This window comes from Phodopus roborovskii, unplaced genomic scaffold (assembly GCF_943737965.1).
Source record: "Phodopus roborovskii unplaced genomic scaffold, PHOROB, whole genome shotgun sequence".
In the NCBI taxonomy this organism is placed as follows: Eukaryota; Metazoa; Chordata; class Mammalia; order Rodentia; family Cricetidae; genus Phodopus; species Phodopus roborovskii.
The window spans coordinates 7,564,314-7,579,072 of record NW_026126619.1 but is presented as its reverse complement, the minus strand read 5'-3'; the positions used below and the strand labels follow the sequence as shown (position 1 = coordinate 7,579,072).

Genomic DNA, 14,759 nt, shown 5'->3' with positions numbered 1-14,759 from the left:
GACCAAAAGCTCAGGAAATGAGTAGGCCTGGACTCACCTATATTTCAAGCCCTATTATTCACAATTTTTAATCGTCACGACGGCACCAACATTTCAGCCATAAAAACAGTGAAATAGCTTTTCTAAAGATGACATTATGGTCAAGTAAATATAATATGCTAAATACAAGGTTTAGTCTGAACTTTTTCTGAAATCATAGTAAAAATACAATAACCTATCATCAGCCCCCTCAATTCTGGCCAGCGTCCAGCCCTGTATAAGCCACATTATTTTCAAGCTCATTTTATTCTTTACTAACAAGTGGTCACTTTTGATTTTTTTTTTTTTTTTACGTTAAAGCAATCAAAACAAACCTGAACCAGATATTCAAAAAGGTTTGGATCAAGTTACTTTGAGTCACCAAAACTTCATGGTGCTTTTAATTATTACACTGTAGTAAGATATCCACCCCGCCCACACCTGTGGCACTGACCATACCCATTGGGGATGGGGACAGGGGAGGATGTGACTTGAAAGAACTATGTCTGGGGTCAGAACCCGGAGCTCTTTCATGCTTTCTGGACAGAGACAGAGCATCCAGAGGCATCCTTGGGACTGGAACCTGCTGCCGTTCATCTGTCTCTGTTGTAAGTTATTTCTCCAACTACAAATGATACTATGCTTTTAATATTTTCATCCTTAGATATTATCTGAATGGCATGTAAGCTGCCTTCCAGAAACAGTATTCTATCTGCTAGCTTACCATTATCCCCAGACATGGAACAAATTCTATCTGCCATTTTTTTCTATCTGATATTCCAGTTTTTTAATCTTATCATTTGATTTGTCAGAGAAGGAATGAGCTTTTTCTGCTAGCGTGTTAATGCATTGCATTGTTTCTGTTTTGGTCATTGAGGCAGTGGACATGGAACAAATTCTGTTTTCTAGTTGGTCATTTTTATGTTCCATGTTTTATCTATTCAGCCTGTTTTCCCTGATCCTTATTTTTCCACGATAACTGTCCCCACACTGGACCCTGAACAAAGGATGTCCACTCAAACTTTACAATCACCTTGATGAAATACTATCTCATCTCCATAGTAAAATCAAAGACAAAAAGTTGGTCACTACCAACAAGGAATTTTCTTAGAACAAAACACACACACACACACACACACACACACACACACCTACTAAGGACGGTGATTTAAGTTAGCAGTAGACTAAACCTACTAAGGATGGTGATTTAGGTTAGCAGTAAAATAAACCTACTAAGGATAGTGATTTAGTTAGCAGTAGAATAAACCTACTAAGGATGGTGATTTAGGTTAGCAGTAGAATAAACCTACTAAGGATGGTGATTTAGTTACCAGTAGAATAAACCTACTAAGTATGGTCATTTAGTTAGCAGTAGAATGCCAGTTCCATTATGACTGCCTCCAAGAGCTCCATTCACAAATTTTAATAGACTCACTCAAATGTAAGAGTAATGATTATTCTGGATTATTTTATAATGACATCATCCACTTAATCTATACCGGGGCAAATTTTTTAAATTGCTGTATAGCACATACTCTCTCCCTGCTACCACATTTACTTTAATTTCAGGATCTTTCAAATTTCCAGACAGTATTGAGTGCAGTTGCTTTCATTCTGTATTAGTTTAATGTTTCATCACTCTTCTTGCTCAGAGCTCCACATGATTTGAGAGGTATTTAATTTCTTGCAATAGTTAATATTCTCTTGATTTTACTGAGATTCAAAAGGGGTTTGAGAAAGCAAATACAAACTAATACATGAGTATTGTCTGATACAATATGGCTGGGAAGGAACAGAGAAGAAAAGAATATGAAACAGAAATACCAGAAATCTGACAGGCATTGCTCCAATATGCTTCGAACAATCTACAATTCTCCTAACAACATTAGAGATTTAAGTATTTTTAAAAGTACTTTAAGTAATTTGCTTTTGCAAGGAGTGGGGCTCTTGGGAAACAGAAGAAGCCAATCTGTATGAACTCAAGGCCAGGTCAACCCAAGGTCTACACAGTGAGTTCCTGACCTGCCAAGACTACATAGTGAGAACCTGTCTCAAAAAATAACCCAAAACCAACCAACCAAGCAAATAAACAAACTTTTGCTTTCAATGAATTTTTAAGAATAAAGTTATGGCTTACATAAAGCACTCTACAGCTGCAGACAACATGTCCTTATTATACTGTTTGAAAACTACTCACCGAAGTTCTATCAGGCTCTCCATCTGCTAACCCTGCCTCCATAATGGAAGATAGATTTATGCTTCTCCTTCCATTAATGCTTAGCCATTCTAGAAGTCTGGAAACCCTAGAGAAAGAAAATTATATGTATTAGGACTGACTAAAAATTAAGGCAAGTGCAAAATAACCATGAATTACAGTAGTAAGGAAGACTATTTTATGCTAAGGTTACTAGAAAATTAAAAAACAGATTTTGACAAAGGATTTTTAGTTTTGTTTTGCTTTGTTTTTAAGAATTCATCTGTAGACAGCTCGATGGTTAAAAGCACCTGTTCCTGGGGAGCCACCTGTCCAATTCCCAAAACCCACTTAGCAGCCAACAACCATCTATGACTCCAATTACAGGGGACCCAGAACCCTCTTCTGGCTTCCATGTGCCAGACATATGTGACAGACATATAAGTAAAACACCCATAAACATAAAACAAATAATCATAGTTTTTTAAAGAATTAAGGTTCAAATAAAATATCCCAGGTGAAAAATACCTAGAGGCAAGCTTTAAAAAAAAAAAAATTAATTGTCCAACATCTGGGAAGCAGAGGCAAGAACACTGATGAGGCTACATCAATTCTATCTCAAGAAATTAAAACCAAGGATATCTCCTGGATTTTTACTTGCTGGATTTTTAACATAGTTTTGGTTATTGCAGTGTAATAAAGAAACTATTTTACTTCACTAATCATATACAGATAGAGCTAAAAGACATGAGCAACCTTTAACTGCTAGACAACTACAATTATCACCAGTGACAAAATTAAAAGGCAGAAACCGTCTTCTGTTTCACATCTCTAGTTTTCCCAATAAACTTATCAATATATAATTCCTCATATCAATTTTCCTTTGGCTTTACTTACCTTTAGTAACTTATTTTTTTCAAAAGCTATCTAACCTGATAAATTTAAATAGTACTCAAGCTAAAGAGAAGACTCGGCAGGGAAGAGAGCAGGAGTTGGGTGGGGAGAATAGCAGACAGAATTGAAGGCCTCAGAGATAACTCAGAGTCAAGACCCCACTAAAAAGGAGAGAGCCACACAGTTGTCCATGCAGAAAAGCAAGCAGGTGCGAAGCCTCAGGAGCAGGACACCTGCCACAACAGCAAGGGATTCCTGTCACAGCGGGGGAGGAGGAGAATGTGAGCAAAGAGAAGAAAAGAAGGGCAGCTAACTTCCAAACCACAGTGAGTCTGGCAGGACAGACAACACGACTTTACCCTGAATGAGAAGGAAGACGTTGCTGAAAGCAAAGTACAGAAAATGCAATTCACTTCTGCATGGTTGCTCTAACTGCTAGCTCTCAATACAACTACAAATGAGTGCCTATTGCTATAATCCATACAAGAGCCATGTTGGCCTGCAGAAAAGCAGCAGACACATTTCATAAACACTTTATATACACACTTTGAAAATATAGTCAAATTATTATTGATGAGTCATATATATGGTGTAAAGCACAGAGGAGGTTGGAGAAACTGGCATGGATTTTGCCTCATGCAACTCAATATAAAAACTGAAGTTACCACTAACAGGTATTGAGGATAGTGTAGGAAGACTTGGGAAGAACTTAAGTGGATTATGAACTCATCTCCAGATGGATACTCATGGGATGTCACTTTGACCTCTGAATGGAGATATCATGGAAGCAGCTGAGGAGCTGGAGAGATGGCTCAGCTCTTAAGAGTAGTTGTTGCTCTAACCAAGAACCTGGGTGGCTCACAACCACCTGAAACCCCAGATGTACAGGCTTCAACATCTCCTCTGACTTCAGACACTAGGCATGCATGGGATACACATACATTAACAAAAAAACATTCATACAAACAAAATAAATCCTCAAATTTAAAAAAAAAAAAAAAAAGACAAAGGAGGCAGCTGAACATGAAGACATGACCCTGAAGCAGGCCAATCCAAGGTGACAGTCTGTTCGTGTAGCAGAATTTAAAGCAGATGAAGTCTTGGTGAGAGCTGGGGAGGGCAAAGCTTAGTTCAGGGCCATTTGATACTTATATTTTAAAGATTCGATATTTATTTTTTTAATCTCATTTTTAGTTTTAAAGAATTTTCTATCTTTAGTCTTTGCAAACTATCTTTTAAAAAAGGACAGATACAAAATAAAAATCTTAACATGTGTAATAATAGGTGCAGGAAAAGGAAGGGAAGCCCAAAATTAAGACTGCATGCCTTAAAACCTTTGAAAACAAAATTAGGAAACACTGCTAATAGCAAAAATCCTGGAGGGAGAAGGTAGTTGAGGGGTGTGACGGTTAATAATCATTTCGCTTGACTGGATTAAGAACCACCTACGTAACATGCACCCTTTGTGAGGGTCTAGGCAGGTGTTTCCAGCAAGATTAAACTGGAGGGGTGAAGGAGACCCACTCTGATTATGTGTCAGCATCTGTGAAGTAGGAGCCCAGATCGAAGGACACCAGATCGAAGGTAAGCACCAGCTTTCATCTTTCCCTGCATCCTCAAGTGTGAACACAATATGACCAGGTGGCCCACATTCCTGGACCATCCAGGCCTTCCAGAACTGAACCCTCCAAACATGAACCAAGACACACTCTTCCACACCTCACTTGCATTTGTCAGCTGTTTTGCCAAAGCAACTAGAAAAATAACAAATTCAGAAGTTTAAAGTATTTGTTCACTTGTCTAACAATCTCTTAGAGGTAAGAAGCTAAAGACATTTATATAATCCTGAGTCAGAAAACACAAGTGTATACTCTAACTGAAAACAAGCTCAAGGGCAATAGGTTCCAAAGAGCAGGCTTGAGGAAGAAACCGTCTCCTGTCATTCAGGAGCTTCCAGAGCTGTGTCTACAACCAAAACAAGAAGAACTTTAAAAGCCAAGTGAAGCTAAGGCTGTACGTTAATTCCTAGTTGAATGAAGTAATTACTAGTTGAATGCAAAGTTTAAAAAAAGACCATGTTCTTTTTTGTTATCAGTGTCTGCAAACACTGCTCAGAAAACAGTGCCTCCATCCCTGTACTTAGCCTAACAAAGTTCTTATAGAAACTAAGTCTTATAAAATTTCTTTTGGGCTTAAATTATCATTTTGGTCACAGAGAAAAGGGGGAGAGAATCAAGTACCAAGCAAGACTAATGCCATTTGTAACCACCTTACCAGATACCCTAGAGGTTTTTAGTTTCATTTTGATAAATACATATATAAGAAAAACAGCTCTTTCATTTTGATAACTAAATGTATTTGTATCTCTAAAGAGAATTTTGCTCTGTCAACTTGACTTAATGAAACAATTTAAGGTTACAAATACAAACAACATGTTTTAGCGAATCAGCACTCATCTTCTGAATCTACAGTCCCTCATCACCACATATCATCCGAGATGGTCTGGAGCACCCCTGGGATTATATCAGACTGATACCCTGAAATATTTCTTCTCATTACTAAGGGCTACAGTCTATTTTTTAAATTATGTGTCTGTGTTTGCACCTTTGTATGGGTACACGTGCTTGAGTCTCTGTGTGGGTTATGCATGCGAGTGTAGGCCCCCAAAGAAACCCAGAGGGGCCAAACGCCTTGGGAGCGGAGTTACAGGCAGTCATGAGCTGCAACTGAACTCATACCCTCTGCAAGAACAGACACTTCTTAACTGCTGAGTCATCGTTCCAGTCCCCAGAGGCTGCAACTGAACTGGTAAAAGAAATTAAAAAATAGGATCATTATACCAAGAGTAGACGGTGCTCCTGAATATAAATTACAATAAATGCTTTATTAAAATTTATTTTAATTTTATGTGTGTTTGCCTGAATGTGTAACTGTATATACCCAATATGCAGTTCGTACCCATGGAAGCCTGAGAGAACACTGGGTCCCCTCAGGCAGGCAGTTGGATAGCCATCATTTGGGGGCTTGGAAGTGAACTGGAGTCCTCTGCAAGGTTAACAGGTGTTCTAAATCAAAAAGCCACCTCTCCAGTCCCAGCACTCAATGTTTTCCAAGATAAGATTTTTTTTAAAGCCATTAAATTAACGAGACACAGACTTTCATTATTTGCCTCAAAGCCTAGTAGAATTCTGAGCTCTTGGTGCTAAATAAGCCCTTAACATGCTATTCCCTAGCTGCAATAAAATGTTTTGTATTCTTACTTCTCTGGGCTTAGCACTTCACAGGGCTAATGAAGTTTCCCTGTCTCTCATCTCTTTCCTGACACTCTAAACGTACATCCATGGCTTCAGCTTCCATCCCAGGCTGACTACTCCTTGTCCTGTCCCTATTCTCAAGGGCTCATTCTAAATTCACCACGCAGCTTTTCCAAAACACAGCCTTCATTTTATTTGTGTGTCCTCTCCAAAGCCTACCTCTGCAATCCGTCCACATCTTCTACTACCACTCTTTAAAAGGGCAAATGGTCTTTGTTGGTTTCAATTTTGTACTAGCTATTATTTTTCAGAAATATAAATCCTATCGTGTCCTTCCTTTCTCAAAATTAGCTAAGGTCTTCCTCATCTGTCATGCCATTAGATCTCCTCATGTTCTCCAGGACCTGCTGTTAGGACCACTTCCAAGGCTCAACTCCTATGTCTCAATGGACGCTGTAGAAACCTGCCCACTCTTTGTTTTCCTGACGCCTGCCTGTAATCCAGACTTTGCTCAAGAAGCCCCTCTTCAGGAGATGATTTCCCCAGCCTGAGACACATACTCTTCAGTAGGCTCTGGAACTTACCTTTATCACAGATCTCAATAACCAGACATGATAGCCTATACCTGTAATGTCCATACTCAGGAGGTAGAGACAGGAGGAGTGCTGAGAGTTCAAAACCAGCCTGGGCTATAGAATGAAACATGCTTCAATTTTTTTCTTATTTCTTTTATATTCTTAGCATATAAATCCCATTGAATGTCTTAGTAGCAACCCTGTTAACTTCCATAAATGGAAAAGCAAGTTAGCTCTTATTTTATTTTGTGCACCTGGATATCTTATGTAGTAATACCTACCACAAAGCAGACATCAAAAGAAACTCACTAAATAATACAGGGGGGGGGGGGAAATGTAATTAAATCACTTATTCAATTAAGGGTATCAATGGGTCCTAGAAAGACGATTTAATGGCTAAGTGTGCTTGCTGCTCTTGCAGAGGACCTCGGTTCAGTTCCCAGCACCCACATGATGGCTCAACTTCAGTTCCAGGAAACCCAGGGATCTCTCCTGGCCTCCAAGGACATCAGTTATGCACACAGTACACATATATGCATGCAGGGGAACATTCATACACAAAACAAAAACAGGGGAAAGTCACTGACTGGCATATAGAGCAGGCCATTCTTTATGAGCATTCAACAAATGTCATTTTATGGTGATGGCAAATCTCTAAGGACTGGAGCATTTAGGCTCGGTCACACCTGTTAGAACCTACAGCAGTGTCTCTATCACAACAGCAGAAAGGTGAGGTCACATGGGTGCACCCACAGTCAGGAAGCAGAGATGGATGAATGCATCTGCTCAGCTCTTCTCCTTTACCCAGTCCTGGGCACCAACCAAGAAATGACACTGTCCGCTGTGGGTGGGGCTTCCCACCTCAGTTAACTCAACCTCTAATCTCCCTCTCCAGCATGTCTATCTTTATCTCTCATGTGATGATGATATATGTAATGTAGTCTATCGGTAAATTACAGAGCTGGATTTTGTTTTTCATCTACCCAATCCAGTCAGCCCCTTTGGTAACAAGAGCTGAATGCTCTCTTCCTGTGAGAAGAGCAGCTCTTTTCTGATGCATGCAATCTTGGAGTGTCATCTTTTCCCAGCCATTAAAAAAAAAAGGGGGGGGGAGAAAAAGAAAAATGCACTTCAAGCTAGATCTGGATCCCCACCGCACTCTGAGAAAAGTATCTGCTTCAGGAACAAGGAGTGGACACAAATAACTGATGACTAACCTTCCCAAGGTACTTGACCACAACCTACCCCACATGAGCAACTGTAAAAGAGGCAGTGCAGAGGAGACTCCACTCTCAAAAAAATCAAAAGACCTTGTCTTAAAAAAAAGAAAAACAGAAAGGAAGGAAGGAGGGAGGGAGGGAGGGAGGGAGGGAGGAAGAAAGTGTTCAGAACTCAAACTTCTAACCTCTTGTCTACTTATCATGTACACATTTTTTTTTCTAATTCTAAATATGTCAAATACCAACCTTGGAAATGTCTTTAACAGGAGAAATGCAATTTCAGTAGGAAGAAAATGTACTCCAAATTTCTTCTCTAGCTTAGCAAGTATTCTAGTGAGCAAATGAAAGTGGACATCCAAGATCAATCTCAGCATGTGAAAAATTAAGAACAGGAACATAAACAGACTATAAAGTCCATGTCTTCTCCTAACAGCTTAATTGGAAGAACCAAAAATACATATGAAAACAGCCAGGAAAAAAAAAAAATCACCATACCTATAATCCTAGTGCTTAAGAAGTTGAGGCACCGGAATGCTACCGAGTATGAAGTCAATTTCAGCTGTGTAATTTCCTGGCCAGTCTGAGCTACTGAGTGAGAGATCCTGACTCAGAAGGAAAAAACAAAACCAAAAAACCAACCAACCAACCAAACAAACAATAAGTGCAAGGGCTGGAGAGATGGCTTAGTAGTTAAGAGAACTGTTCTAGAGGACCTGGGTTCAATTCCCAGCACTCACACGGTAGCTCATAACCATCTGTAACTCCTGTTACTTTTGTGGCTTATGAAAAGATGAAAGGGCAAAGTATTTGGGGGCTCTTCGAAAACCGTGTTGGGTGTTCATGCTGGTAGTCACATTGGCTCTGGCCTGCCAAGGCCAGCATTTCAGTGAGAGACAGAAGACTGTGAGCTCCAGGCCAGCCTGAGCTACATAGCTAGGCTCTGTCTCAACTCAGCCTAACCCTTCACTAAACATTCACTGTTACTTTCTTTTACACCTACTCAATTTGTTACCTAAACTTTTCTTCAGTTCAGCATGTCCCCACTAAATACCTGCTACCATATCAGAAGCTGTCACTGCCATTCCTCTAATATTCATGCAAAAGACTGTTTCAGGTAAGACTAGGATATTTCTGTGAGAATGTACAAGTGATGAAAAGTAACACGTGACAAATACCACGCCTTCTCATGGGAGGGATGGAATGTAAGATATGATCTATTATAAAAAGGTTTCTAGCACTGAGCTATACCCCAGGTCCCGGATTTGATACTTAAATACTACATCCATTTCTGATACACAAATTCCAGTCACTACAGCCCCAAACTATCCACCTTCTTAAAAATTAGTAAGCTAATCAAGTGTGCAAGTATGATGCCACATGCCTTAATCTAGCACATGGGAGGCATAGACAGGTGGATCCCTTCAAGTTCAAAGCCAGCCTGGTCTACATAGCAAGTTCCAGGACAATCAGGGCCATAATGTGACTGTCAAAAAAAAAAAAACAAGAAACAAAAAAGCAAACCCACAAGCCATACCTTTGTAAGCTATAGTTAGTTGCTCACACCAATGAAGCACAGTTGAAGACCACCACCACTGGCTAATCCCTACTGACCAGGTCAAAGTACTCTGCCTCTTCCACAATGCAAGCAGTATTTAACATCCTAGAAGACAGCAAACATAAGGCTCTGTTGGAGGAACTGGCAAAGACAAAAACTTCCCAGGAGACCAAAAGGATAAACCATGATGGGGGAGTTTCTGAATTTCATGTGCCACACGTCATAAAAATTCAATTCAATTCTCACTCAAAAGCATAGTTTTAGGGATGGAGATGGAGCTGGTAGAGAGCTTGCCAAGCATTTATAAAGCCCCTGGGTTTAATACCCATCACCACATAAATCCAGGCAGGATAGTACACGCCTGTAATTCCAACACTTAGGAGGCAGAGTCAGGAAGAACAGAAGCCCAAGATCACTCTCAGTTATGTAAGGGTTTGGTACCAGCCTACTCTACATGAAACATGCCTCAAATGGATGGATGGATGGATGGATAAATAAATAAAAAAATAAATAAAACCCCCAAAACTATAAAGTAATTCACCACTTTCTTCTGGCCTTCCCTCTCAGGAGGACTACAAGCACTTAATGCACAGACACACATGCACACAAAACACCCAAACACATAAAATAAAAATAAGTAACATCTCAAGAAATAATTTAAGTCAATAGAAGAACTGGGTTTAAAAGAAAAACATGATGAGAAGCACTATTTTGAAAGCAGACTGAATATTCTAGAACCAGACTTATATCTATAATCCAGCACTCAGTACAGAGCATTGGAGGCTACATTATAAGATGTTGTCTCCAAAGAACAAAAACAGACAAAAAATTCTATTTATTTACAAAAGAATTATGACATACATGGCTAATTCAAGCAAGATTCTCAGTTACATTAGCCATCAAAGAAATGCACAAAAAGGCACAATGACACACAATTAAAGGATGACAAGGACAGCTAAAGATTTTTAAGTGATGGAGTAAGAACTGAGGAGGATGAGCAAGAACCAAATAAAACACTCCCACATTGTAGGCCCAAGACAGATGGAAAAGTAGCCAACAAAGACCTGTGACATGGATTTCATTTTATAATAGCCAGAAACACAAAAAGAGCCAAATGCCTATTAATAAGTGAGCAGCTAAATGAATTTCAGCATGGTCACAGACAGTGAAACAGTACTCAGTCATAAAAAGGAACAATCTAAAACTTTTACTGAGCAAATAAAGCCAAACTAGAGTATATATTCTATTTCTAACTGTATGAATCAAGAACGGGAAAGAATATAGTGTTGAGCCAGAACCTAGATCAGCTGTTATCTGAGGCAGAGTGGGAAAGAGGAGAGATTAAAGCAAGAGGCATGAGGGAATTTTGAAGGACTACTGAGATAACTGTCTAAACTGTGGTGTGTGGACAACTACAAAAATGCATGCAAACTGTCATTTGAAATGGGTACATTTTAAAATTTCATGCACACTGAATAAAGTAGTCTGGGTTTTAAAGTAGACTAAACGATCCCAAACAACGCTGCTGGGCATTCTGCACACACTTTTAAGTCCAGTGCTCTGAAGGCAGGGACAGGAGGATCATCATGACTTTGAGGCCAGCTTGCAGCCTGTGTTAATAGTGACTTAAGGCCAGCCTAGGCAATATAGTGAGATCCTGTCTGCACGCACGCACACACGCACGCAAGCACGCACGCACGCACGCTGCCCTCTGGGAAAAGGAAGTAAGGCACAGAGCAGCTGTGAAAACTGGATGGAGCAGTTAATCTTAACACCACATGGGGCATGGGTGCCAGCAGGTCACACAGCAACACAAGGCATGCATGGACTTCAGTCCTGGGTCTGTACTAAGGTGAAGACAGTTACATGGAGGAGATGATGAAAGGCACTTTGAGGAAGGACAAGGAAATGGACTGAAGGAAGGGAGTGTGGCTCGGGAAGAGGGACTGGTGCTGTGCAGGAGCAGGGAGGCGGAAAGGAGCAGTCCTGAAGAGATGGCAAAATCAGTGTGCCTATGGCATCAAGACCATATATGGAGGAGAAAAAAAATCAGTGGCTTTCTGTCTGATGCAAATATCCATTTAAATTTCACAGTAACTACTTCTAGTGGATGCTATGTTATGCATGAGACAAAGATATTCAACTGGGAGAGAGTTCTTCCTGTTTAAAAACACAATGTGAATATCCATATTCACCAGTTTCTCTCTCTTGGATGGTAGCCATAGTTCTTCTCTAAAGCAGAAATAATGATTAGCTGTAATAATAGGTACACAACATATGGACCTGCTATGCATCTGTCACCGAGTGCTTCACAAGTTTTGAAAGCCTTTACATTTTTCAGAATCTCAACTCAGTTTACTTGGAAATCAAGATGAAAGAACTTTCCCCAGAAAATGATTCCCATCATGGTGGCACAGGCCTGTAATCCCAGCACTGCAGCTCTGGGGCAGAAGCATCAGGAGTATAAAGACCACAAACTCCTTTCCTTACACTGAAAACTCAAGGACACTCTAAGCTACAGGATACCCTGTTTACAAATAAACAAAGCAATGATCTCGTGACATTACAACTACATTTCAGAGACCCAATGGGTTTTGTGGTTTTGGAGGTTGAGTTTTTGTTTTGTTTTGGTTTTTTTGTTTGTTTGTTTGTTGGGGGGGGATGAGTGTGGGGGGAATGTGGGGCTGTGGGTGTATTTGAGACATTATTACTGTGCATCCCATACCGGCTTTAAATTCATCATGTGGCCCAAGCTGACCTGGATTTCTCAGAGATCCACCACCTTAATGACCCAAAGAGCTCGAGTTTTAGGTTTGAGTAAAATAAAAGAAAAAGTTCTTTAATTTTGAAGTATTTTTGTGTTAATATATTTTAATGATTACTTCTCAGTTACGGATATGTTTAAATGTAGAACTGAGAAAACAATACAGATTTGGTCTTCTTACAATACTCTAACAGATTTCCATTAGGATTCTGTACATATAACTAATTCTTTTCCACACTGTATATAGAACGTGGCCTTTTAAAGTCTCACTTCCTAGAGAAGACAGCTACAATACCTAGTTAAAAAATCTGAGCCATTTCATTCTCAGCAGAAGCAGAATGTGTGATGAGAAAATGAGACACACAAGGAAAAATTTTACGTTGGATCAATACTGCTGACCTTTAGACATGGCAGCAGCAGATCCACTGCAGGAAGCGAAGCTGCAGGTGAGGCTGTGTGCTGGCTGGTCCTCTGTCACCCTGACACAAGCTAAAGTCATCTGAGAGGAGGAAGTACAAGTAAGAAATGCCTCGGGAGGATGGAGTGAGTGCACATCCGGAGGGCACTTTCTTAATTAGTGACTGATGGGGCTGTGTCTCCACCACCAAAACAAACAGAGAAAAGAAAGAATAGAATACAGCATGTTAGTGGCCAAGGAGTATATGGACAAGAAAGATAAAGCTACACAGGCTGGGCCAGTAAGATGACTCTGGCAATAAAGGCATTTGTTGTCAACCCTGGCTCAGGACCCACATAGAAGAAAACCACTCCTGTAAAGTACCCTCTGACCTCAACACGTGCACTTATGTGCACACAAATACACATGAGAAAAAAAAAATGGACAAGAAAAACTCAAGAGACCAAAACTTAAAAACATACAAAAACTAAAAGGAAATAAAATCAACAATTTAGAACAAAAAGGCAAGAAACCAAAACCTACCTTGTGTCTCAGTTTATGAGACAGTCTTATGTAACCCAGGCAGACTTCACACTCCCCATACAACCAAGCATGATCATAAATCCTGATCCTCCTGTTGCCATAATGCTCCCAAGTATTAAGATCATAGGTAATGTGCCCCCCTCAGTCCCAAAGGTATGTTTAATAACCATAATAGGTAATTAATAATAATAATACATTACAGTAATTAAAAAACAGCACCTTCACCCAGCAATTCCTAAAGCTAAGACTGCTTTTCCAGGCAATCTTGCAAGATAATGTTAAGGCAGAAGCCAAAGAGTGGAGCACACTCCTGGCCTTGGATCTGTGGCTCTTAAGCATGGACTCCACCCTGCTTTCCCAAGGTACTCTGTGAGACGAGGACAAAATTCTCAAGAAAACAACAAAAGTCTTGAACAGATCCAAGGTCAAATTTGTCTGGCCTCCCGAGAGCAGTGAGTGAATGATACAATCATATTCCCAACACTTCCCTAAAAAACGTGATTTGAATTTTCAATCAAAAATATATTCAAGCCTGGTATAGTGGTGCATGGCTATAACTCCAGTATCTGGGAGGTAGAAGCACAAGGATTAGGGATTCAAAGGCAGCCTTGACAATATAGAGAATTCAAAGCCAGCCTGGGCTAAAGGAGACACTATCCAAAATAATGCTCCCTGCTCCCCTGTCACATGCACGCATGCACGCACACCACCTACCATAAAAGCTCCAAGGAAGCTTTTTTCCACTTTAGGTCATTGTCACCTTAAAAGTAGCAGACCCACCTACTGGGTACAGTAGGAAATAAGAAAGCGTCTTCTCGAATCCTGTTAATCTTGTTTGTGACAACCACTCTGTCCCCTACCCATCTCCACCATCATTTTTAACTTGCCAAGAGTTTACCCCTTTAAATGTTCACAGCTGCTTGAGATAATCACTTTCTATATATAATGCAAAGTCTGCTCTTTAAAACCCTAGCTTTCCTCAATAGCATTTTAGAGCAGTTAGGAAACTTCAAATCAACCCTTCAACACCATTTATTTTACAGATGAAGAAGCCACATAGAGTGACTAGGTCATCTGCCTAAACAACAGGGCAGGAGGCCAGTCCTAAGTTTCTTCAGTTCTGAGCTAATGTTTTAAGACAAAAATCAGTAAGTACAAGGACTTACTAAGAAAACTGAAAAACTAGCACATAACACAGCTTCTAAATATTTTATATACAAATATGTGCATGTATTTGCTGTGTTCACAGAAAGTGAATAGGAAGGGAAGACAGGAAAGAGTAAGACCATCTGGGACTATTCAGAATATTCTGGACAATAAGGAAGCTGGTGGCCAAAACACCAGA

The 14,759-nt window shown here is 39.9% G+C and overlaps 1 protein-coding gene across 8 annotated transcripts in view; it reads right to left on the bottom strand.

The window, feature by feature from the left end:
• Osbpl8 (oxysterol binding protein like 8) overlaps positions 1 to 14,759 on the bottom strand; it is a 112,294-nt gene that overhangs the window by 82,426 nt on the left and 15,109 nt on the right. For 6 of the 8 annotated variants that reach the window (XM_051206422.1, XM_051206423.1, XM_051206420.1 and 3 more), the window contains one exon: positions 2,216 to 2,321. In XM_051206422.1, coding sequence (XP_051062379.1) covers positions 2,216 to 2,257 — 42 coding nt within the window. In that variant the 5' untranslated portion in view covers positions 2,258 to 2,321. Of the gene's footprint in view, positions 1 to 2,215; positions 2,322 to 14,759 lie in introns of those variants that run through there. The other 2 variants (XM_051206426.1, XM_051206428.1) reach the window with 2 other exon arrangements.